Below are 26,890 nucleotides of genomic sequence, written 5' to 3' on the forward strand. Positions count from 1 at the left end.
TTTGCTGGCACACCAGCCCTCAGCTGATTTCCAAACTTCTGGTTGGCCCATTGGGCCTGTTTTTCACCCTCCCCAGGCTCTGAACGCTTTCCTGAAGCCCGGGGACGGTGAAAACGGCCTCCCCCAGCCTCCCAGAAGGTGGAAACGAATCATTTCTGAACTTCTGGTTGGCCCGTTGGGTTTTTCACTCTCCCCAGACTCTGGAGACTTTCCTGAAGCCTGGGGTGGGTGAAAAACAGGCCCAACAGCCCAGCTGGAAGTTCAGAAACGATCCGTTTCCAAATTCCGGAGGGCCTTTGCAGGGGGCGGGGGAGGCTGTTTTTGCCCTCCCTAGGCTTCAGGAAAGTCTCCGGAGCCTGGGGAGGGTGGAAACTTCTCCCAGCCCCACGGGGGGTGGGGGTGGGGCTCATGCGCAGGTGGGTGGGGCACATTCCATTATGGGTCTGGGCATGCACATATAATTTTGGCACACCTTTACAAAAAGGTTCGCCATCACTGCCCTACACCACCTCAGACAAATGGCTATCCAACATCTTAAAAACTCCCAGTGTTGGAGCATTCACAACTTCTGGAGGCAAGTTGTTCCACTGATGAATTGTTCTAACTGTCAGGAAATTTCTCCTTAGTTCTAGGTTGCTTCTCTCCCTCCCTCTCTCCCTTCCTCCTTGCCCTCTCCCTCCCTCCCTCCCCCTCCTCTATCCCTTCCTCTCTCCTCTCTTCCTTCCTCCTTGCTCTCTCCCTCCCTCTGTCTCTTTCCTTCCCTCTCCTCTCTCCCTTCCTCCCTTCATCTCTCCCTTCCTCCTTGCCCTCTCCCTCCCTCCCTCTGTCTCTCCCCCTCCTTTCTCTCTCTCTCTCCCCCTCCTTTCTCTCTCTCTCTCTCTCTCCTTCGCACATCTGGAGGTTAGTGGCAAAATAGAAAACAGTGTCTGGCTAAACAGAGCCAGTACAAGAATCGGCAGTCTTCGTGCCCATCTTGCCTTTGAAAGCCGTCCATTTTAATTCCTCAGGCCAGAGGTTAAAACCACCCCACCCCCAGGAGTCTAGCTTTCTTTCTGGCCATCCGTGACCCTCGGGGGGGAAAGAAAGCGGGATCTGCTTGGATGGAAATGCAGGACGGCCTCTCTGCCCTCCAGGAGGAACTGCTGGGTGTGGATGTCCACGTGTGGCATTTTCTCTTCTTCTTAGTAGAGGTCAGACTGCAGCTCTGATGCTCAGGCAAACCTTTGGCTTTCATAATCAGGCTGCAGATGGGCTTGGGGAGAGCACATTGCCTGTACTGCTCCCAGGGGAGTCCAGCAAATTCACTTATGCAAGCTGTCATCTCTCTAACACACAGGCTTGTCTCTCTCATCTCCCTCCCTCTCTTTCACTCTTCTTCTCTCTCTTTCTCTTTCACTCCCTCCTGTCTCCCTCTCCCTCTCCCTATCTCTCTCTCTTGTCTCCCTCCCTCTCTTTCGCTCTCCCTCCCTCTTTTTCTCTCTGTGTCTTTATCTCTGTCTCTCTCTCCCCTATCTTTCTCTTTTGTCTCCCACCCTCTCTCTTTTGCTCTCCATCTCTCTTTCTGTGTGTCTCTCTCCCTATCTCTCTCTTCTGTCCCCCCTTCCTCTCTCCCTCTCTTTTGCTCTCCCTCCTTCTTTCTTTCTCTGTCTCTCTCTCTATCTCTCTCTTCTCTCTCCCTGTCTCTTTCTGTGTGTGTGTGTGTGCTTCTCTTTCTCTCCCCCCCTCTCTCTCCCTGTCTCTCTCTCTTTCTCTCTCTCTCTGTGCCTCTATTTCTCTCTCTCCCTCTCCCCCTCTCTTTCTCTCCCTGTCTCTTTCTCTCTGTGTGTCTCTCTTTCTCTCTCCCCCTCCCCCTCTCTTTCTCTCACTGTCTCTCTTTCTCTCTGTGTGTGTGCCTCTATTTCTCTCTCCCCCTCCCCCTCTCCCCCTCTCTTTCTCTCCCTGTCTCTTTCTCTCTGTGTGCCTCTTTCTCTCTCCCTCTCCCACTCTCTTTTTCTCCCTGTCTTCTCTCTTTCTCGCTCTCTCTGTGCCTCTCTTTCTCTCTCCCTCTCCCCCTCTTTCTGTCTCTCTCTTTGTCTCTCCCTCCTCCTTCCTTTCTCTGACACACACTCTCTCTCTATCTCTCTGTCTCTCTCTTTCTCTCCTCCAGGCCTATGAGGCTAGACCACCCTCCTGCCAGAAGAGAGCTTTGTGTGTGTGTGTCTCTCTCTCTGTCCTACTATTTTAAAGTCACGGATGGTGGAGGAGGGAGGGCAGAAGGGAGAAAAGTAGAAAGCTACCCAGCTTGAGAAAGGCTTTTCACAGCCCAGCCTGACCACCCTCGCTCACAGTTCAAGTCTCCATAAATTAAATAAATCTACCCCCCACCTCCCCAGATGAGATGGACTGTGGAGGCAGCAGGCAAGCTTTGAAACCCAGCTAGCTGGCTGGCTGGCTGGTTGTCGGAATCGGAAGATGATAGAAACCCTTTTGGGGATCTCCCTCTTTGCCCATTTGTCGAGTGAAAAATAGAAAAACACATTTCTCTTTTTCTCTTTCATCTTTCTTGGGCTGCCCAAGCTCCAAGCCAACTGGGGTAGAGGCTTGTGATAAATACATTTTTTTAAATCAAAATGGTGCCCCCCCCCCTTTTCCCCATCCAACTCTGAGGTTGGCAAACATCCCAAATTAGATCATGTGATCATGGAGATGCTGCAGCGGTTATAAGTGTGAAAAACAGACAAAAGTCACTTGTTTCAGTGCCGTTGTAACTGCGAACAGTCACGAAAAAAACTGTTATAAGTCAAGGACTATATGTATTTTCGGTCTACTATCTTGGTGGCAAGATAATTATTTTTTTTTACCAGGGGCCCACTGAGCTTTAAATCTCTGGCAATTCCTCAGATTTTGAATGAGGCTGTGGTCCTTCCTGAAAAATATTAGATAGATAGATAGATGGATGGATGGATGGATGGATGGGCAGATGAGAGGTAGATAGAGATGATATAGACAGACAAGTAAATCGAAGACAGACAGACAGACAGACAGACAGACAGACAGACAGACAGACAGATTAAATAGATGGATGGATGGATGGATGGATGGATGGATGGATGGATAGATAGATAGATAGATGATAGATAGATAGATAGATAGATAGATAGATAGATAGATAGATAGATAGATGATAGACAGACAGCCAGACAGATAGATAGATGTATGGATGATAGGTAGAAAGTTAGATGATATAGACAGACAGATAAATAGAAGACAGACAGACAGACAGATTAACTAGATGGAGGGATGGACGGATGGACAGACAGACCCAAACCTGATACACCATTAAAGATTTATATACAAATGTATTCACTCAGCTCTGTTTATCATAGCCCAGAAAAACAGGTGCAGAAATTATTCTGGTACCACTCGTTCAATTGTTTCTGGTTTGTTTGTTTGTTTGTTTGTTTGTTTAATTGTATTGATTAATCCCTGAAGGTTATTTATTTATTCTCTTGTTTGTTTCAGTGATCTCTATTCCATAATAAAGCAAAGGAATATAATTGCAAGTAAGAGGTAGAAAGCAATTTAAACGAGTTAGAAAATAACTGCTATGAAATTAACGATGAAATGAATTCGATTTGATCTCAAGACAATTGATGAGTGCTTGGATTTAACTTCCTTTTTTCTAAAAAAAAAAAAACACTTTAATTCAACTTGATTATAGTTAATTGCTATACAGGTGGTTCCCGACTTACAGCAGTCCATTTAGTGACCATTCAAAGTTTTACAATGGCACAGAAAAAAATAGATTTATGACTATTTTTCAGACTTACGGCTGTTGCAATAACCCAAAGGTCACATGATCAAAATTCAGAAACTTGGCAACTGACTCATATTTGTGACGGTTGCAGTGTCCTGGGGTCATATGAACAGCATTTGCAACCTTCTAACAAGCAAAGGCAATGGGGAAGCCTGCTTCACTTAACAACTATGTTACTTGCTTAACAACTGCAATGATTCACTTAACCACTATGGCCAGAAAGGTCGTAAAATGAGGCAAAACTCATTTAACAAATGTCTCCCTTAACAGCATATTTTGGGGCTCAATTGCGGTCGTAAGTCGAGGATCACCTGTACAGGTAGTCCTTGATTTACGACCACAGTTGAGACGAAAGTATCTGTTATTAAGAAAGAGATTGGCTAGAGTGAATTTTGCCCCATCTTACGACATCTCTTGCCACAGTGTATTGCGGCAATTGATAAGCTACCCACCCGGTTGTTAAGTGAATCGGGCTTCCCACTTGATATTGCTTTGTCAAAAGGGGATCACATGACCTTGGGACAAGCAACGGTCATAAGTATGAACCAGTTGCCAAGCATCTGAATTTTGATCATGTGATCATGGGGATGCCGCAGCGGTTATAAGTGTGAAAAACAGCCACAAGTCACTGTTTTTCAGTGCTGTTGTAACTTTGAACGTTCACTAAATGAACTGTCGTAAGTCGAGGATTACCTGCTGATGACCAATATTCAGGCTCTTTCCTGCCCTGGAATATCAAACAGACTTTTTTTAAAGCATATCTTACAAGCAGGAAGGATCAGAACTAGGGGGTTAAGAATCGAATTCCTGGAGTTGGGAGTGGGTTGTTGTTGTTGGGCGGGGGTTGGGGGGTTGGAGTTGTTCTCTGTCTTTGGACTTCAGGCAGGGTGTTTATGGATTTTAAGGGTTCTGTCTCCAGTGCAGCTGCAGGGCAACAAGGCTGGACAAAGCTGGAATAGAGATCAGCTTTTCAAAATTCAGTTTCGGTACAGTTCAGTTTTTAAATTAAATCTTCACTCTCTTCCAATGGAGTAGAATGTCGGAATCATATGAGTGGGGTGGGACTGGATGGGACGGACGGGACAGGAAGGGAAAGGAAAGGAAATAGAAGAATAGAATAGAATAGAATAGAATAGAATAGAACAGCGAGTTGAATAGAATGTATTGTAGAATGGAAGGAAGTAGAGTAGAAGATAAGAGTAGAGTGGAGTAGAGTAGGATAGGATACAATAGGATACAATAGGATAGGATAGGATAGGATTTATTATGGAAAGGAATAGAGTAGAACAGAGCAGAACAGAACAGAACAGGGTAGGGTAGGGTAGGGTAGGGTAGGGTAGAATGTATTTTAGAATTGAATGGAATAGAGTGGAGTGGAAGAGAATAGAATAGTAGAGTAGAAGAGAAGAATAGAATAGAATAGAATAGAATAGAATAGAATAGAATGTATTGTAGAATGGAATGAAATAGAGTAGAACAGAACAGAACAGGGTAGGGTAGGGTAGGGTAGAATGTATTGTAGAATGGAATGGAGTAGAGTGGAGTGAAGTGGAATGGAATAGAATAGAATAGAACATTTCCTTCCTTCCTACCTTTTATTCTTTCATTCTTTTCTTCCTTTCCTTCCTCCTTTCCTCCCTCCCTTTCATTCTTTTAGTCTTTCCTTCATTTCCTTCCTCCCTCCCTCCCTCCCTCCCTCTCTCCCTCTCCCTCCCTCCCTCCCCCCTCTCTCTCCTTTCTTTTCTTTCTGCCTAGCAGATGCACATTAAATCGTACGAGCTGTCAGTCTCCCGTGTGGTATTGAGTCTCAACATTAACGCTGTTTGATCGAGCGGCCCTCTCCGCCACCATCTCTGAAAAGAGGCCTTTTTGAGCATGGCTGTCACGGAGAACCGAGTGTGGCTCCTTAGCTCTCTCTTTGCCGGCGCTGGGGGTGGGGGGAGATGGCAGCGAAGAGGGAGATAGTTAATCAATAATCACAAGGTCAGCAGACGGTGTCAGCTTCGGTGGCCCCTGTTAGGAAGCAGAAGCAAAAGGATTTGTAGGGACTTGTAAAGGCTTAAAAACACACACAGAGACACACACCCCGCCAGCTCCGTGTCAGGGAGCACAAGAGCCACCTCAGCGGCTCTCAATAGAAGAGAGTCCTCTACTGGTAGGTTGTAGAACAGCGTTCTTGGAATGAAAAGGAACCTTTGCCTTCCAAACGTCAGTGATGCTTTTTTTAAACCTTTATCGAAATAGAACTGGAAGGGAACTTGGAGATCTTCTAGTCCAATCCCCTGCTCGAGCAGGAGACCCTGTATCATTTCAGAAAAGTGGCTGTGCAGTCTCTCCTTAGTAACCTCCAGTGGTGAAGCACCTACATCCTACAACTTCTGAAGGTGTTCCACTGGGTAATTGTTCTCACTGTTAGGAAGTTTCTCCTTAATTCCAGGTACCTCTCTCCTTGTTCCGTTTCTCTCTATTGTTTCTTGTCTTGCCTTCTCTGGTGCTTTGGAAAATAAGTTGACCCCCTCCTCTTTGTGGCAGCTTCTCAAATACTGGAAGACTGCTATCATGTCCTCCTAGTCCTTCTTTTCTCTAGACTGGCCATGCCCAGTTCCTGAAACCGTTCTTCATGTTTTGGTCTCCAGGCCTTTCATCTTCTTTGTTGCTCTTCTCTGTCTCAGGGTTCCAAATAGCATCCAAAGTTAAACCAGAGCCCGAGGCAAAGGATTCCTCAAAGTTCCAATTTATTAAGAGAGCCATGTTGGCACATCTGGGAAAACCCAAATCTGAAAGCTTCCCAGTTTTCCCCACCCAGTTGAAAGTTCAAGATCTTGCCTCCACACCCACACGTCCATCACATAACGACCAGTGGATTAATTTAGCAACTCAGTGATGTCTAGCTTTGTAATCCGTTTGCACGATTTTGCTGCACTCACATATTAAGTGTGAAACAGTTTCAACTTTGTCGTTGCAAAGTCGGCAGTTTGGATTGTTGGTGGATTTTTGTATCTTCGCTTTCATGGCATTAGTTTGCAGTGCTTGTTCCTGAGCAGCCGGTATTAAGCCTTCTGTTTCTTTCTTTAGGATTCCTCTCTTAAGCCATGTCCATGTCAAGTTGTCATCACATTTCCCTTCAGTGTTTCTCAAGCCCTGTCCATCTATTATTATTTCCTGGCAGGAAATATCTAGCAAGGCTTTCCAGGAAACAGGTAGAATTAATTTCCTTTCGCCTTTAACTGCAATATATATACAGGTAGTCCTCAACCTACAACAGTTTGTTTAGTGACGGTTCAAAGTTACAATGGCATTGGAAAAATGACTTAGGACCATTTTTCATACTTACGACCATTGCAAGCATCACCACAGCCACGTGAGCCAAATTGGGACATTTGGGAACTAATTCATCTTTATGATGGTTGCCATAGTGTCCAGGTATCACGTGTTCACATTTTTTACCCATTTGACAAAGTCGGATCTGGGGAGCCAGATTCACTTAACCACTGCAGTGATTCGTTTTAACAGCTGTGGCAAGAAAAGTTGTAAAGTGTGGCGAAACATGTTTCATAAGGGTCTTGCTCAGTGACAAAAATGTTGGACTCAATTGCAGTCGTTAGTCGAGAGCTACCTATGCGTCCTTCCTGGCTAGTGTCCAAATATCATAAAATAAAATATATATTTTGTAATAAAATGTCCTACCTCATTCTTTGTGGCGTACCTATTTTACAGTGGAAAGTGTTGCTTGTGTTTATTTATTTTTTTAAACCTCCTGGATAGATCCATGCTACAGTGGGTGTATCTGTTGAACCCTACCATTTGTTGTAAAGTGGCTTTTTCCTGATTATTTAACTGATTAATTAGTTGGTGCAGTTGCCACCCATCTTGTTTGTATCCTAGCTTAGTATTTAATCAAAGCTTCTCATTAAATAACAATTGTGTGTCTCCTGCATATAGAGACATGGAATAACTGCCTCTGTTTGGTGGGATTGTCGAAAGATTGTCGGAGATTTCTAGACACTGTGTTATTTCCTTTTAAAAAAGATACTGATAACAGACTGCAGAATAAAGACGTTGGAGGGGACTTTGGAGGTCTTCTAGTCCAACCTAGAGAAGTTAAGGAGAGCGAGGGGGCCACTGAACATTTTTTCTCATTGTTACTCTTTAAAACATAAAGGACGCAGTGGCTCAGTGGCTAAGACACTGAGGTTGTTGATCAGAAAGGTTGGCAGTTTGGCGGTTCGAATCCCTAGTGCCGCATAATGGAGTGAGCTCCCGTTACTTGTCCCAGATTCTGCCAACCTAGCAGTTCGAAAGCATGTAAAAATGGAAGTAGAAAAATAAGAACCACCTTTGGTGGGATGGTAACAGCGTTCCATGCACCTTCAACGTTTAGTCATGCCGGCCAGAGGACCATGGAGACATCTTCGTACAGCGCTGGCTCTTCGGCTTTGAAACGGAGATGAGCACTGCCCCCTAGAGTCGGGAATGACTAGCACATATGTGCGAGGGGAACCTTTACCTTACTCTTTAAAACACAGTTGCATATGATATACTTTTAATCCTTCTGGGCTGGAGACTCATATAAACCCCAGGAAGCAAATGAGGAAATCATTAATTTAATTGTTATCATTTACAGGGGATGAGAATGATGTGGTTACCATCTTTTGTTCTAGATTGTGAACTGCCAAAAGTGCCTGGTTTGACTACAGCAGTGTGCAAATTGAATAAACGAGTATGATGAAAATAAACCAGTAACCAGGTTTTCGATACCGTAAATGAAATAGTAAATCTAAGCAAGGAAGGGAAGGAAGAAGACATGATATTGAACTAGGAATGGGTTTCAACAAGCTGTAACATTTCTTTAGGTATCATCCTTTCTCTTAGCTTCACATCCCGGAAGGAAAGAAAGAAAGAAAAACATTCCAGAGGCCGGGATTTGCAATGCTCTTAACACCCACACAAAACACACAAAGACAGCACCTTTCTTGGCTCTGCCTCTTACAGAATACAGAATAAGAGGGTTGGAAGGGACCTTGGAGGTCTTCTAGTCCAACTCCCTGCTTAGGCAGGAAACCCTACACCACTTCAGACAAATGATTGTGCAGCATCTTCTTAAAAACTTCCAGTGTTGGAGCATTCACAACTTCTGGAGGCAAGTTGTCCCACTGATTAATTGTTCTCACTGTCAGGAAATTTCTCCTCGGTTCTAGGTTGCTTCTCTCCTGATTAGTTTCCACCCATTGCTTCTTGTCCTACCCTCAGGTGCTTTGGAGAATAGCTTGACTCCCTCTTTTTGTGGCAGTCCTTGAGATATCGGAACACTGCTATCATATCTCCCCTAGTCCTTCTTTTCATTAAACTATACATACCCAGTTCTTGCAACCGTTCTTCATATGTTTTCGCCTCCGGTCCCCTAATCATCTTTGTTGCTCTTCTCTGCACTCTTTCTAGAGTCTCCACATCTTTTCTACATCATGGTGACCAAAACTGAATGCAGTATTCCAAGTGTGGCCTTACCAAGGCATTATAAAGTGGTATTAACACTTCATGTGATCTTGATTCTATCCCTCTGTTTATGCAGCCTAGAACTGTGTTGGCTTTTTTGGCAGCTGCTGTACACGGCTGGCTCATATTAAATGGTTGTCCACTAGGATTCCAAGATCCCGCTCACAGTTACTACTATTGAGCAAGGTACCACCTATATTGTACCTGTGCATTTTGTTTTTCTTGCAGAGTTTCCCAGAAATACCACCATGGGCCGATACATCCATAGGATTGTTCACTGTCAGTCTTCCGAAATGCCACCCCCGGATCTCCCACTGTCTCTAATAGTGGCTTGTTAATTTGTTTATTACGTTTATACAGTGCCTTTCCTTTGGGGGAGGTGAGGCAGGCATTTGCCGAGTGCCCTTTTCTTTTTTCCTCCTCCTCCTAACAACAGCTTAGATAATAACTGTAGTTAAGGCCACCCGGGGGGTATTCCCGAACGCCGCATTTAAAATTAGTTTTCTGTCAGGATGCACGGTTCTCCCAGGGTGCTAATTTTGCCCTTTTGAAATCTTCAGTCTTTTTCACCCCTTCCACCTTCTCCCCACAGGAGTTTGTGTTTAGCACGTGGAGCTGAAATAAGAGGATTTGAGAACGTGGTTTGAGAGGTGTCTTGGTTACCTCTGCCCTCTGCGCTGTATTTTCCTCTGCCAAAAGGCTCCCGAGCATCGGAGGGTGTTGGGAATCCTTCCCGAGCTTGAAAAAATTGATCATAATGTATGGCGGTCTTCTTACTTTTACCTTTTTGAATTCGGAATGCACACCTGTGCACCTGATGCTCCTCTGTGTCTTACTCCTTGGAAGAAATGTCCTTCTGGGTTCAGTTCCAAGTGGGGAAAAAGACACTGGAAACATGGAGGCTGCTTGGAAAGATGGTTTAATAGTGGACAGGGTCACATGCCTTGAGCTCCTGAACAGAAAAGGGGGATCACATGCTTCCAGATGTTGGGTGAAGAAAGAAAAGAGGAAGAGATGCTAAAAGTTCCTGGTTTTATGCCCTCTCTGGCCTTTGATCTTGATCTTGTATTCTGATTGGTTGTCACACTCCCATGAAGTTATGCAGGGGCACTTCCCTAGGTTGTGTTTTGAGTCCAAGTTTGGTTGAGCATTGCTTCTTTCCAGTGCCCTGTTGTGAGAGGGGTAAAGGGCTAATACTATCATGCCTTAATCCCATCACCCTGGAGCTGAAAGGGGGAAGATCTTTGTTATGTGGAATAGACTGACTCGGGCCTTTTAATGGTCCATTGACAAAGGTGGGAGCTATTAAGAGTGAGTCTGTTTCCTGCCTAAAAACATGTTTCTCCATTTCTTATCCAGGGAAATGTAATATTCTGCCTTTTCAATATTTCCCAAGATATTTCATTTATCTAGGAGAGTGGAGGGTGCTAACTTCTGACATTATGACTTGCAAGTGTTCTGACCCGGCCTTCACAGAAGCAAGAAACAGACTCCCCGCAAAGAAAACCCCCTCTTTATTTACCCTTTGGGAATGAACTGCATTCACCAACAGAAAGTCCAGGCAAGAGTCCTGGGAGGAGTTAACTGAAGCAATAGTTCTTATCAGCTTGTTATGATAAATGCAAGGCTGTGAGCTCCCAGCCGGAAGGCTGCAAATTAAGTCAGAGAACTAGAGAAACCTTAGTTCTGGCAAGGCAGTCTTTGTCGCACAAAACACACAAGGAGCAAACTTTCCAGAAATGCCAACAGTTGTCTGCGACAACCAAACCACTCCCCTTTCCTCCTATTTATTCCCCAGCCAGGGAGGGGCCATTCAGCATCCACATTTGTTTTGCTTCCTGAGCCGACTCCTTGTCCTCCATTGTTCACCTCTCCTATCTGCTCTGCGCTTATGTGCATCTGGAACAGGCCCCAGCTGCTCTTCCTCCTCACTCATCTTGGAATCCAAAGGCAGCTGCCTCTCTGGCTGGGAAATTCTGGACGGCCCTGGCTCTATCTCTATGTCCGATGCTGAGCATCCATCAGAACCTTCCCAAGGCTCCAGAACTGGCCCAAGTTCTTCCCCAACCTCCTCATCGTCTGAGTCTGGCAAACCACAACAGCGAGGCAGACCTTTCTGATCTGCCATTGCTGATTGTCTTACTGAGAAATCCTAGTTCAGTCAAAAAAGCTTTGCAAGTGAAAAGCACCAAGAACCCAAAAGTTCCAAAAGGGACTTCCCTGGGGGTGGGGGTGTTTCTTTGAAAATGTTTCACTTCTCGTCCAAGGAGCTTCTTCAGTTCAGCTTCTTGGATGGGAAGCGAAACCCTTTCGAAGAAAAATGATCAAGAAAGTCCAGTTGCCTTTTGGAAACCATCTCGCGCGCACGCACACACCCCTTTGGGACAACTGTGTCCTGGATGATTGAGAATCTCCATAGACATCAAGGCCAGAGAGCAACCAAGACCCCACAGTTCAACTCTGACCTACAAATATTCTCTTCTGTCGGTACTGAAGAATCCATAATGATATCCCAGGGAAGCCCCCAGAACACAGTTAAAACATCAATGCTCTTGCTTTAGGTTGCAAGGAAATTGTAAGATTGTCTAGAGCCCTGATGGCGAACCTATGCCCTGTCTGCGGCCCAGCTCAGCTCCACCACGCATACAAATGTGCCTCCTGCCAGCCAGCTGACAGGGTGCATGCGGGAGACACGCATTCATGCGTGGTGGGGGTCACGTGCGCATGCACAGGGCAGGGGCAGCATGCACATGCATTGGAGAGCACAGGTGGTGCGGTGCTCCCCCACAGCCTGTTTTTACTCCCAGGAGGCTTCAGGTAGGCCTACTAGGCCCAAAACAGGGCACAGAGGGTGTGGGGGGGAGCCCCCGAGAGCCATTTTTACTCCCAAGAGGCTTCAGGTAGGCCTACTAGGCCCAAAACAGGGCACGGGGTGTTGCACACGGATTGCATTATGGGTGTGGTCATGCTTTTGGCACGCGATGACAAAAAGGTTAGCCATCAGTGGTCTAGAGCCGTGATGGCGAACCTATGGCACGCGTGCCATAGGTGGCGTGCGGAACCATCTCTGAGGGCACACAAGCCATTGCCTAGGTCAGCTGCAGTATGCATGAACACAGTGGCCAGTTGAAGGGTCTCCAGAGGGCCAGGGAATGCCATTTTCGCCCTTCCTGGGCTTCAAGAAAACCACCGAAGCCTGCGGAGGGTGAAAAACGGGCCTACCGGGCCTACCAGAAGTTTGGAAACAGGCCATTTCCGGCTTCCAGAAGGCCTCCAGGAGATGGAGGAGGCCGTTTTTGCCCTCCCCAGGCTTCAGGAGGGTGAGGAGGTCATATGCACATACGGGGTGGCTGGGGCAGCGGAGGGGTTGTGCATGCATGTACAAGGAGGCGCATGGGGGATTGAATTATGGGTGTGAGCACGTGCACTCGCCCTATGGCAGATGCATGCACACTTTTGGCACCCGAGCCAAAAAAGGTTAGCCATCACTGGTCTAGAGTTCTCCAGAAGCAGCTTTTGCCTTCTATTATTTTATATTGTTCATTTCCACTCAGCAATTAACATGCAAGTAAGGTGTTTTTTTTTTTAGTTGGACTGCTGCTGAATTGGTTACTTGTCTCCGTTAAAACCATCAAAGGGTTCGGTGTCTTTGCCTGATGCCTAATAATTAATTTTAAGATCTATTTGAGGATCCTACAAACAAACCTATGGGTGAACACACATTTTATAAGGTCTAAATCAACCGGTATTAAATCACAAAGAAGAAAATTGAATGGTGGGGTCCTTGGAGCTCTCTGAGCTTGGTTGTTTCCTTCCAGATGTTTCATTACCCAACTAGGTAACATCATCAGTGCTAGTAAGGGAGTAGGGTTTTCTCTCATTTTTACATACAGGTAGTCCACGACTTACAACAGTTCCTTTAGTGACCGTTCAAAGTTACAGTGACACTGAAAAAGTTACTTATGACCATTTTTCACATTTACGACCGAGATTCGAACTGCCAGTTCATTAATTGGTGGTTCATTAATTAAGCTGTTGTGTGTGTTGTTCGGTTGTTTGTCTGAGTCAATTGTCTGTTGTGTGCTGTGCTGTTCAGTTGTTTGTCTGAGTCAATAGTTCCTTGACTGGGGTATTGTTTACTTCCTGATTCTTGGTTTAGTATCATAGTAAGCTTGGTGTGAATAGCTGGGGAGGAAATATTTTGATCTTTATGTATTTTCCCTTTTTGGCTCTTTGAGTTTCTCTTCTGAATGGTATGCAGATGTTGTGTATCTCCCTGTGTCCGTTGATGGCTGACGTCTCTTAAAAGCCGGGTTTCTATGAATTCTCCAGCATTCCTGAAGCTTAAGTAAAAAGCTTTAGGCTGCAACTAACAATTAAGAATTGCTCGCCTGTACTGAGGAACGATTCCAAAATTAAGAATTAAACAAGGCACCTTTTTTTGTTTGTTTCACAAAGCGTCACAATCCACGGACAGCCTTGCTTTATGAAACCCACTTGTGTCTGAAACGGGGAATGAGGAGGAGGGCTGCCTACGTGCGAGGCCCCTCATCCCCAGAGCGAAATTCCTTTCTCTGCAATCTAATCCATCAGGGAGCCATGGAGGAAGCGCTATCAGAGAGGCCTCCAGACAGCCTTGGCGGGGAGGAGGAGGGGGAGATGTGTGTGTGTGTGTGTGTTTCTGCATGTGCAGGATGTACTGCCCGGCAGCATGGATCCTTCTCAGACCTCCTCCATCCAGTGAATTATACATGAGGCTCCAGCCTATCGGAGGAAAAGGTTAACGTGAAAAGCGCCGATGATGCTTGATAGCTTAGCTTAGGGAAAGTTGCACTCGGTTGCAGGATGTGTGTTTTTCCACGCATAGCATCCCAGCTAGACCTTTGGGGCTTCCCAGCGAAGTATGTAGGAAAAGAGCTTTTTACTGGTAAGGATAATAAAAATCTAAAACACAAAGCTGTTAACATTGTGCTTAGGAGCTCGACAATCCACAGTTCAAAGGTGGCTCTTTATACTTCTAGGGTGAGAAAGAGGGATGGCTCGTTTTTACTTTCTTTATTTACTTATTTCCTATCTTGCCTTTCTTATTTTTTTATAACTAGCTCAAGGTGGCCAAGACACAAAATAAAGTCCTCCTGCCCTCCTATTTTTCCCCACAACAACCCAGTGAGCTGGTTTGGGCTGAGAGAGAGAATTGGCCCAAGGTCACCCAGCTGGCTTTCATGGCTAAGGTGGGACTAGAACTCCCTGTCTCCTGGTCAGGCACAATCGTTAAGCGAATCAAACTTTCTCCCATTGACTTTACTTATTGGAAGCTGGCTAGGGAGGTTGCAATCATATGCACCTGTTTAATCTCAGTGTATGCGTTATATGAACATTGATTTGAGCTTAATTCAGGTAGAATTAAATTTTCTTTGTGTGCATGAGAAGACAATTCTTCGTGTATGGGATTTCACGATGTACAGAGTTAACTATACAATGTACATGGGATTAATGAATGTTTTGCTCCAAGTTTCATCCTATAAAAAGGCTTCTTGTCACCAATCTAGCAAATATGTTTTGGGTTAGGGAAGAGATACAAGGAGAAAGAAAACCGTTTTAAGGTGAAATTGAGAAAGATGATGTTATAATGACCGGAAGATTTTAGGCTCAAACTGGGGAAAGGCACTCTTCCCAAAATATAAAATATACTTAGTATAACTAGATTATTGCTCTGCTTACTTATGAAATAGATAAAAGGGACAAAACTTTCCCATAAAGCAGTGGTAACATTCGAGATTTTAATCACATTAGACTTTGCAGAATTGTAACTTACTTGTCCATTAGTGATTAATTTTGCTTTTTTGTGTTTTTTTTATTATTTTATTTTCGTATCTTACAGCTTGAGGGATTTTAATGGCTTTCAGGTAGAACTGAAGTGGAGACAATCGCAATGAATTCTATGGACAGACACATACAGCAAACTAATGACCGACTGCAGTGCATAAAACAGGTAAATTAAAGATATCTCATTGGGGTGGGGAGGAATTGGCGCTCCCAAACAGTTACAAGGAGTTTGTGTCGAATCCCTTATTGTGGTAGTAGTTCTCAGATACATTTCCACTTCTTACCACCATATTCTTACCAATATATATATATATATATATATATATATATATATATATATATATATATATATATATATATATATATATATATATATATATATATATATATATATATATATATATATATATATATATATATATATATATATATATATGCTAGCTGATGAGAGCTAAATAGCTTGAAATAGATCTATACTAGTCTCCCTTTATTTATTTATCAGCACAAATACAACACAAATATAAAAAGGCAACATTAAAAATAAAAATATGATTTTCTGCCTGGATGGTTTTCTGTAATGAGCCGAAGGACAGAAAGAGGGAGCAGTGAGCTTCCTCCCATATTTGGCCATACCAGGGGTTGCAACACAAATACATACATACATACACACACACACACACACACACACACATATACTAGTACTCAACTTCACATATCTATTATTATAACATTTCTCTTCTTAATTTATTTAACTTTATAATACATTATTTTCATATTTTATTCTCTAAGCATTGATAAAAGAGCTCCCATATGTTATAATAGTCAGATTCTTCCTTTCCTTTAATTGCAAGTGTTAATCTATTCATTTCTGCACGTTCTAATATTTTTTAATCACATTTTTATCTGGGTTTTTGTTAGGTTTCTTAGCAGCTGCCTCCAACCTAAAAAAGTGTTTGCAAACAAGATTTTCACTCTGTTTTGCTTAGCAAGATTTACTGAGATGGGACAAAAAACCCAAGAATGAGGTTACAACTTGACAATTTCCTATTTAGGACCAGTGCACATTTTCGAGTTGAAGTTTCATGATTTCTTTCTTTTATTTTGACAAATTGGGAACAATTAGGAGAGATATTGGGCTCTTTGAAATGGATAGAATCCGAAAAAGGATTTAGATTTATTGAGAAGCGTATCTTTTCCTTCCAAGAATTGCAACAACGGGATATTTTCTTTTTAAATCCAATTTCTCCACCATACATTAGGACACAGGGTTTGTTTGTTTTTTAGTTTCTTTCTGATTAATTTCTTAAAATTTCTGTTTTTTTTTAATAATGTCAAGAGGAACAGGCAGCTGGCTGTTTATATAATAGTCTCCTGTATTTTGAACAGTCTGGGAATCAATCCTTACATCCCTTTCGAATCTAAATCTGATTTGATTGTGTTCTCAATCGCTTCACTAAGCCGTCAAGCAGAGGGAAATCTGATATTTGTGGAGTCTTTGGTGCTCTCTGAGCTTGGTTGTTTTCTTGCAGACGTTTCATTACCCAGCTAGGTAATATCATCAGGGAGCACTGAGACTCCCCACTTCAACCCTGACCCACAAATATTTCCTTCTGTTGAAATCTGACATTTCCATGTAAGCTTCCTGTTTTGTGCACATCCAACTCCCATGTTTTTTCCATGCTTGGCCTATGAGGACATTATAAAAGTGGAAATAGTCATCACATCACTGGTCCTGATGGGTTTCCCCCTGCTGATATTGCACAGATGACATAAATGTCTTCTATACACCTGTGCTGAACGTGTAGATGTCTGCTGGAACCGCACAATCTAGAATGAATTGAGTGGAAACAATCAGGAAAGTTTGTGGTTCTCCTTTTAGAGTGCCTGAATAAGGCTAATGAAACGTGGACTAGGAACTGTGTAAATCAAATATTTATTTCCTCCCTTCCTTTCTTCCTCCTTCCTTCCTTCCTCCCTTTCTCTTTTCCTTCATTCCTCCCTCATTCCATCCTCCACCCTTCTTCCCTCCTTTCCTTCCTTCTTTCCTCTTTCTTTTTCTTTCCCTTCCTTCCTTCCTTCCTTCCTTCCTTCCTCCCTCCCTCCCTCCCTCCCCACTAAATCTTCTAACTCGTCCAGTAATATTCATAACTCAACATTCTTATAGCTTCTACTGTACCTACAATGTGAGTTTTTAATAACTCAGATTCCCTCCCTAAAAGTTGTTGATTCCTCGTCTGCCTCTCTTCCCAAGTCTTCAGAAATGTTTAGCCCATGTGAAAGTTGTTTTCGTGCTTCTCTACCCTTAAATTGCTCATTCTGGAAAGATGTTTGAGAAGACCAAAAAAAAAAGAAAAAGTCTTGTTCACCGATATTGCAATTCCAAGTGATGCAGGAATTGAACAGTTGATAGATGGACAAAAATATCAAACCTAGTCTGAACATTTGGCTGACTGTGCGATAAACATAATAATAACAGAATAACAGATTTGGAAAGAACTTTGTAGGTCTTTGAGTCCAACCTCTTGCTCAAGCAGAAGATCTTATACCAGTGTTGGCGAACCTTTTCGGCACCCAGTGCTGAAATGGGAACATGCGCACGTGCCGGAAACTAGAAGAACAGCCGCCCGACCTGCATTCGTGCGCTGGGAAGATGATCTTCTGGTTTCCAGCACACGCATGCACACCGGCCAGCTGGTCTTCACATGCACATGCATGCCAGAAACAGGAAGAGCAGGTGGCCACTCCCGGCATGCATGCCATAGGTTCACCATCACAGTCCTATACCATTCCGGATAAATGGTTGTCCAGTCTCTTCTCTAAGAAAACCTCCATCGATGGAGCACCCACATCTTCCAGAGGCAAGCTGTTCCATGCGATTGTTCAAATGTCACATGTGTTGTAAAGCCAGAAATAATATGTACAAGAGTAAATCAAATAATCAAGATCTTGAGTGCGGTGGTTGTATTTAAGCTTCTTAAGAGGGAAGTGGTGGCTCAGTGGCTAAGATGCTGAGCTTGTCGATCAGAAAGGCCGGCAGTTCGCCGGTTCAAATCCCCAGTGCCGCGTAACGGAGCGAGCTTCCATTACTTCTCCCAGCTTCTGCCAACCTAGCACTTCGAAAGCACATTAAAAAATGGAAGTAGAAAAATAGGGTGAGAAGGTAACAGCGCTCCGTGCGCCTTCAGTGTTTAGTCATGTCGGCCACATGACCACAGAGACGTCTTCGGACAGTGCCGGTTCTTCGGCTCTGAAACGGAGATGAGTACTGTCCCCTAGAGTTGGGAACGACGAGCACATATGCGCAAGGGGAACCTTTACCTTAAGAGGAATAGCAAGCCATTTAAAGCATGAATGAAAATTTGGAGACATTTAATTAAAAAAACCTCCTTTTTTTACGACCCCTTTAATTTGGGGGTAGAGTCGGAGGGACTGGATGATGCTGGCTGTTGGGGCATCTAAAGAGTTTTTAAATTTTCCATATTACTGTATTTAGAAGCCATCTTTTGTTCGGAAACGTTGGGTACCCCTTCCTCTCCTCTCTCTCTCTCTCTCTCTAACTTTTCAGGTCTCCTTTCTCGCCTGCCGTTGAAAACCTTTTCAGGATTTCTCACCCCCTCCAAAGTTCTGCCACAAAGTCAGGAGGGGAGGGGAAAAAACCTTCAGCTTCTTTCTAAGTTGCGATGCAAAGGACGTCAGCCATTTTAAAGGCACCGAAAACAGAGGAGGAGAAGAGATGGGGAGAGGCCTCATAATTCTCCTGGCTTTGGTAGCTGCACATTTTGTAGACTGGCTGGCAACAGTTAGTATTTCAAGGAAACAGACAGCCTTAACTCCTGCCCTACAGACGGATATAAATAGTAATCTACTCTGCTCGGAGTATCAAGTTCCAGCAATAGGTCAAGGGAAGTTTCTCTCTTTTTAACCCAGACATCACCCATCCTTTGCTGAAAGGGATTCAGACACCTTTGGAAAACCACGGGGTTCTTCCCTTCTCTTCCTCTATCCCTGGAGAGTGATGCAGGATTCCAAGTGCGGCCTTCCCAAGGCATTATGAAGTGATATTAACACTTCACGTGATCTTGATTCTGTCCCTCTGTTTATGCAGCCTAGAACTGTTTTGGCTTTTTTGGCAGCTGCTGCCCATTGCTGGCTCATATTTAAATGGTTGTCCACTAGGACTCCAAGATCCCTCTCACAGCTCCTATTATTGAGCCAGATACCACCTATACTGTACCTGTGCATTATGTTTTACTTGCCTAAATGTAGAACTTTACTTTTTTCATCATTGAATTTCATTTTGTTAGATGGTGCCCAATGCTCATATTGGGCATATTGCCCAAATTGTTGTGGGCAAGAGGCTGACTCTGTACACCGCTTAAAGAGGGCTGTAAAAGCAATGTAAAGTGGAATATAAGTCTAAGTGCTATTGCTACAACGGCACTGAAGAAAGTGACCATTTTGCACACTTGTGACCCCCGCAGGATCCCCACGATCACATGATCAACTGAACACTTGGCAACTGGTTCATATCTATGATGGTTGCAGTGTCCCATTTGGGACCTTCTGACAAGCCAAGCCAATGGGGAAGCCGCTTTCGCTTAACAATGGCGTCACTAACGTATCCACTGCAATGATTCACTTAACAACAGCAGCAAGAAAAGTCACAAAATGGGGCAAAACTCAGCCGATTTTTCACTTAGCAACTTGAATTCTGGGCTCAATAGTAGGCCCAGCCTCTACGCAGCTTTATGCATTACTCAGCATGCACTTGGTGCATATTGAAAACTGTTTATGTTCTTGTAAAGAGTTGGAAGGTACCTCGGAGGTCATCTAGTCCAACCCCCTGCACAAGAGATCTATACTAGGGATTTTTAATCGTGTGTGTGTGTGCATGAGAGAGACAGACAGACAGACAGACAGACAGACAGACAGAAGCAGAAAGACATAAATTATGCACAGAGATACATGGGCTGAATACAACTTCCAAACAAGGCACCAGACTCTGGAAACAATACGGCTACTTTAATGGGTTACAAAAATGGGGCTTTGCATGCACCTCTTTCAAATGCTTTGCACAGAGTGTATATAGGTGTATATGTTTGTGTGTTTGTGTATAGTACGGAAGGAAAGAAAGTATGTGTGTGTGTGTGCGCGCGTGTGTGCGCGCGCATCCTGCACAGTCTCTGGAATGTCCTTCCATTCTTCGCTCCTCTCCTCCTCCCTCCCTCTCTCCTTCCCTCTGTCCTTAACAGTATGATAATATTTCCCCATTTCAGACATGTGCATGCATTACACGATTCCCATCCATGAAGCCAACAGCACCCACAACAACCCAGAATGACCTCAAAAGTGGCAACACGAGCTGTGACATCTTTATGCATTTATGCATTGGAATCCTGCTGCCTGCTGCAAATAATATAGGTCAGAGCATTTGCGTGCGGATGTCATGACACGCATAGGTCTTTTAATCATTTAAATGCCTTCCCCCATCCCCAGATGCCACCGGGTGATATGCTCCCTCAGTCCTTCTCCAGGGAATTTATTTTAAAATGTGCTTTCGGCCAAGCAATTCCAAGGAAAGAACAAAGTAGAAGTATTGGATTCTAGGAAGCCTCCCATTGGCCACAGCCTTGCTGAGCAATTTTGAGCCAACGCAAAAGCTCACAATAATATGAAATTCTAGCAATCAACTTCACTTCCCCATACCTCCCTTCTCCAGCATCTGTTCTCTGTCAGGTATGGACAATTGACAACTTTGGGCCACTTCTTTCCTCCCATCCTACGTAGCCAGCTCATCAACCTTTTATTCAGTTGTCTGTCTGTCTGTCTATTTATTCAAACATGTAAAAGGTAACAGGTACAAGTATAAACATAAATATGAACACAGTAAATGGGGACCAATAAATGGGGACAGTAGGAAAGGGACGGTAGGCACGCTGGTGCTCTAAATTACGCCCCCTTAGGGACCTCTTAGGAATGGGGTGAGATCAACAGTAGACAGTCTTAGGTTAAAATTATGGGGGTTTGGGGATGTAACAACAGAGTCAGGTAGAGCATTCCAGGGGTTGACCACTCTGTTGCTGAAGTCGTATTTTCTGCAATCGGTTTTGGAGCAGTTTACCTTGAGTTTGTATCTATTGTGTGCTTGTATATTATTGAGGTTGAAGCTGAAATAGTCATTGACAGGTAGGACATTGTAGCGGATAATTTTGTGTACTATGCTTAGGTCAGACCAAAGGCAGCGTAGTTCCAGGTTGTCCAAGCCCACCATTTCAAGCTTGATGACATAAGGGATTCTATTGTGAGCAGAGAAGTGAAATACCTCTGGACTCGCTCAATTGTATTAATGTCCGATATACAGTGTGGATTCCAGGCAAACGAGCTGTATTCAAGAATTGGTCTAGCAAAGGTTTTGTATGCCCTAGTTTGCAATACAATGTTACCAGAGAAGCTTTCCAAAATTAGGTTGACAACTTCTTAATGCCTTTTTGGCAATGCTGTTACAGTGAGCTCTGGGGCTTAGATCGTTTGAGATGAGTACTCTTAGGTCCGTGACAGAGTGAGGCTCGTCTATGAGGTTGTATCTGCCCAGCTTGTATTTGGTGTTCTACTTTTTTTTTTTTTTTGCCAATGTGTAGGATGGATTTCTGCCATACAGCATCCACTCTTAAGAGATTCAGGTATTCAGTTCCCACAATGGAAGGACAGATGGCAAATTAACTGCTTTGATCAGTTTGGTTTCTGCCTGGAAATTGCTTCTAGATTTGGGGCTTGAGATAAGAGAAAAATAATGACACTTTTTGATGTCCTGATTCGATCAGTTTGTGTATATAGAAATGGCTGGTATATACTAACTATGCAAATGGACAAAATGTAATAAATATATCTTTATTCTGACTCCCTGAGAAGAGATGGCAGTTAATGATTTTTTCCCTTTACCTCCCACTTCTCTCCCCCCCTTTTCCCTTCCCCATTTTCCCATTATCTTTATTTTCACATGCCTTTTATATTTTGATACGTTCAATAAAAGATAGATGATAGATAGATAGATAGATAGATAGATAGATAGATAGATAGATAGATAAAAAGTGGGTAGGTGGGTGGGTGGGTGGAAGATAGATAGATAGGTGGCTGGATGGCTGGCTGGATGGATGGATAGATAGATAGATAGGTTGGTGGGTGGAAGAGATAGATAGATGATTGATTGATGATAGATAGATAGATAGATAGATAGATAGATAGATAGATAGATAGATAGAAAGGTGGGTGGATGGGTTGGTAGGTGGAAGATGGATGGATGGATAGATAGATAGATAGATAGATAGATAGATAGATGATAGAAAAGTGGGTGGTGGATAGATGATAGATAGATGATAGATAGATAGATTCATGATAGATAGATAGATAGATAGATAGATAGATAGATAGATAGATTCATGATAGAGATAGATAGATAGATGATAGATAGATAGATAGATAGATAGATAGATAGATAGATAGATAGATAGATAGATAGATAGATAGATGATAGAAAAGTGGGTGGGTGGGTGGATGATAGATAAATAGATAAATAGATGAGAGAGAGAGAGATAAGTGGGTGGGTGGGAGGGTGGATGGTAAGTAGATAGATAGATGATATAGACAGACAGATAGACAGATAGAAAAGAGACAAACATAGTAGGCAGATATAGATAAATGATTAGAGAGAGAAAGAGAGAAAAAGAAATAGAGGGAGATTATATACACAGGCAGACAGAAGACAGGAAGGAAGGAAAGGAAAGTGAAAAAAGAAAGAAAAGAAAGAAATGAAGCAATTACTATGTCTATTGTACATCCTTTCGTGCACTCTGAAAATCCATCTCTTTCAAGGGCCTACTCTTGAGTCTGAAGTATAGATACAACATTTGTTGTTAGTTGTGAAGTTGTGTTCAACCCATCACGACTCCATTGAAAATGTTCCACCAGGCCTTCCTGTCCTCTACCATCCTCTGGAGTCCATTTAAGCTCACACCGACTGCTTCAGTGACTCCATCCAGCCACCTCATTCTCTGTCATCCCCGTCTTCTTCAGTCCTCAGTCTTTCCCAGCATTAGGCTCTTCTCCAGTGAGTCCTTCCTTCTCATAAGGTGGCCAAAGTCTTTGAGTTTCATCTTCAGGATCTTGCCTTCTAAAGAGCAGTCAGGGTTGATCTCCTCTAGGACTGACCGGTTTGATCGCCTTGCAGTCCAAGGGACTCACAGGAGTCTTCTCCAGCACCATAAGTTCAAAGGCCTCCATTCTTTGGCACTCAACCTTCCTTATGATCCAACCTTCACAGCCATCCACTGCAACAGGAAAAACCATACCCTTGGCTATATGCACTTGACTATACGCACTATGCATGTGGTACGTGCTTTCGTGCACTCTGAAAATCCAGCTCTTTCAAGGGCCTACTCTTGAGTCTGAAGTGTAGACCCAATATTTGAGGCGCTGTCAAATCTGTCTCCATTTGACTTATTTCCGACATGGATTAGCAATATCCTCTGAGGCTGTAAATCAAACATGTCAAGGCTGCAGCAAGCTTGCCTTCCTGCAAATATTTTAATATCTGTCTAATTTTATGAGTCCTCTCCAACCTCGGATCCTTTATCTCTTTCTCTGTCTCTAGTGCTTCTTTCGTGCTCAAGTATGCTCGAGACAAAACAGTCACAATAACTAAGGCATATTTATGAATATTCCAGATAGAGTGGATCGTTCCTCCCAAATATGTTTCCCCCTCCCCCCAGCAATTGAGTAACAGGTCAGCCAGAAAAAATTCAAAACCAAACTTTATCCCAAATAGAAAACTCTGCCAGGCAAGGTTGAGAATAGAATAGAGTAGAATAGAGTAGAGTAGAATAGAATAGAACAGAACAAACAGAACAGAACAGAACAGAACAGAACAGAATTCTTTATTGGCCAAGTGTGATTGGGCACACAAGGAATTTGTCTTTGGTGCATATGCTCTCAGTGTACATAAAAAGACAAGATATATTCATCAAGAATCGTAAGGTACAACACTTAATGATAGTCATAGGGTACAAATAAGAAATCAGGAAAGAAATCTCTCCCTTCCTTCCTCGCTCCCTTTCCCTCTCTCTTTCTCTCTCCCCTTCTCTTTCTCCTTCTCTCTTTCTCTCTTCCTCCCTTCTCCCACCTCTCTTCCTCTAACTCTTCCTCCCTCTCCCCCTCTTCTCTCTCTTTCTCTTGCTCCCTCCCTTTCCTTCTCTCTCCCTCTCTCTTTCTCTCCTCTTCCTCTCTCCCTCTCTCTCTCTCCCTCTCTCCCTCTTCCCTTCTCTCTCTATCTTCCTCCCCTCTCTGTCTTCCTCTCTCTCACTCTCCCTATTTCTCTCCCTCTCCCCTTCCTCCCTCTCTTTCCTTCTCACTTTCTCTCTCTTACTCTCTTCCTCTAACTCTCTTCCTCCCTCCCTCTGACTCCCTCTCTCCCTCCCCCCCTCTCTTTCCTCCTCTCTCTTCCACCCCCTCCCTACCTCTCTTTCTCTCTCTGTTTTGCTTTATTTTATTCCTTCTGGAAAAAGAAAATACTTGCAGTTGAGCTTCATGGTCATATCCATGTGGTTTTTCTGTTTCTGATCTTCCATTGCTTTGGGTTTTGTTCGTTTTATTAATTTATTTTCATTTTCGTAGTGGGCAAGTGCATTAGGTAGTGTTGAATAGAATTCTTTATTGGCCAAGTGTGATTGGACACACAAGGAATTTGTCTTTGGTGCATATGCTCTCAGACTACTTAAGGAGAATAAAATACATTCATCATGAATGAAAAGATGCAACACTTAGTGATAGTCAAGGTTGCTAATAAGCTATCAAACTGTACTAGGAAACAATAAAAACAATATAAATTGAAAGATACAAGCAACATGGTTATACTCATAAATGGGAGAGATAGATACTAGGAAGGAAGAGAAGAATAATAGTAATACAGTTTTAGTAAATTATTTGACACTGTTATGGGAATTAAATGTTAAGCAGAGTGATGGCATTCGGGAAAAAACTGTCTTTGTGTCTATTTGTTCTGGTGTGAAGTGCCCTCAATGTCATTTTGGGATTCTGGAAGAAAATAAAAACGGAGAGTCCGTTATTGACAGTCCCACACAGGATGCAATTTTATTTGTGCTGCTTTGCGAATTGGAGGGCAGGATTTTAAAATGCTTTTCAAGCATGCAGGGTGGTCTAAACGACAGGGGAAAAAATTGATCTGAGTGACGTAATGGAGCAATTTCCTTTTTGAGTGGGCTGCTGCCCCACATCTTGCCTCATGCTGGCCCTATGGAATATTGGTTTCCAACTGCCAGAGGAGCGGAGATGACACAGCTACCTTCCCCCTGCTTAAAAACCCAAAGAATTAACAGAAGCTGTTTAAAAGGGGCAGGCGGGGGGGGGGGAGGGGTGGCTACTTCCTGTTTGGATCAAGTAGAAAAACAGAAAAACCATAAAGGAGAATCAACTTTTAATCAAGCGTCTCTTCCCCTGGCTGGCTGGACCTTCCTGAGATGGCTGATAATGTCCCAGGCGGTGGGGTTTTAGATCTTTTCTTGGGATCTTGAGGGCAGTTCTTTCATTTGTCTTCTCCCAAAAAAGAAGAAGAAGAAAGAAGAGGAAGAAGGAGAGAGAAGAAGTGGAAGAGAAGGAGAAGAAGGAGAAGAGGAGGAGAGGGGGAGGGAGAGAAGGAGGAGAAAAAGAGGGGCACAAGGAGGAGAAAGAGAAGAAGAGGAGGACAAGGAGAACGAGGAGAGGAGAAGAGGGGGACAAGGAAGAGGAGAAGAAGGAGAAGAGGGAGGAGACGAGGAGAAGCTTAAGAGGGGGAAGGGGAGAAGGAGAAGAGGGGGGAGGCGAAGAAGGAGAAGGGGAGGGGGAGGAGGAAAAGGAGACGAGGAGAAGGAAAAGGAGACAACAGGAGGAGGAGGAGAGAGGAGAAGAGGGGGGTGAGAAGGAGAGGAGGAGGAGGAGGAGAAGAGGGAGAAAAGGAGGAGGAGAAGAGAAAGAAAAGAGGGGAACGAGGAGAAGGTAAGGAGAAGAGGAAGACAAGGAGAAGCTTAAGAGGTGGAAGGGGGAAAAGGAGAAGGGGAGGAGAAGGAGGAGAGGGGGACAAGGAAGAGGAAAAGGAGAAGAAAAGGAAGAGGGAGAGGAGAAGGGGGAAAAGGAGAAGAGAGGAGAAGAAGAGGGGAACAAGAAGGAGAAGAGAAGGAGGAAAAGGAGAAGGAGGAGAGGGAGACAAGGAAGAGAAGCAGGAGAAGGAGAAAAAGGAGAAGAGGGAGGGGAGGGGAAGGAGAAGGAGAGAGAGAGAGAGAGAGTATGGCTCCAAAGAAGAAGGATGGTAATACTTATTGGCAACATGGAGGTTGTAGGAATTTGAAGGTTCCTTCAAGCACTACGTTGCTTCCAGCGGAGACTCAACATTTCCCAGAAGCTGGTTGGATGGTGGCAATTGAACCCTCATCTATGGGTTCCCTTGCACAATCGGATACCGAAGAGCAGGAAACTCTGCAAACGATCCAAATTTTGGAGAACTGCCTTGGTCAGGTAGGTAGGCTTAATTGTTTCATTTCTGGAGAAGACGCGTTAAGAGGGCAAAAGATGAAGTTGAAGCAGTGGTGGGTTCCTATCAGTTCGGATCGGTTCGGCTGAACAGGTAGTGGTATGGCGGCCTGGGTCTCTGGAACCCACACGCCTTAACCCGGTCACCGGCATCACCACCGCCATCTTGTTTTTGAATTCTGAGCATGCGCAGAACCATTT

General features: G+C 43.8%; 1 protein-coding gene across 1 annotated transcript in view; it reads left to right on the forward strand.

Annotated features, from left to right (window-relative positions):
- Nucleotides 1-26,890, forward strand: part of LOC309392679 (zinc finger MIZ domain-containing protein 1-like) — a gene marked incomplete at its 3' end in the record, with an annotated part of 326,574 nt that overhangs the window by 283,317 nt on the left and 16,367 nt on the right. The window contains exon 5 of the mRNA XM_081954107.1: nucleotides 15,171-15,281. Coding sequence (XP_081810233.1) covers nucleotides 15,222-15,281 — 60 coding nt within the window. The 5' untranslated portion in view covers nucleotides 15,171-15,221. The remainder of the gene's footprint in view (nucleotides 1-15,170; nucleotides 15,282-26,890) is intronic.

The sequence above is a fragment of the Natrix helvetica genome (assembly GCF_964273705.1).
Source record: "Natrix helvetica genome assembly, chromosome: 5".
In the NCBI taxonomy this organism is placed as follows: domain Eukaryota; kingdom Metazoa; phylum Chordata; class Lepidosauria; order Squamata; family Natricidae; genus Natrix; species Natrix helvetica.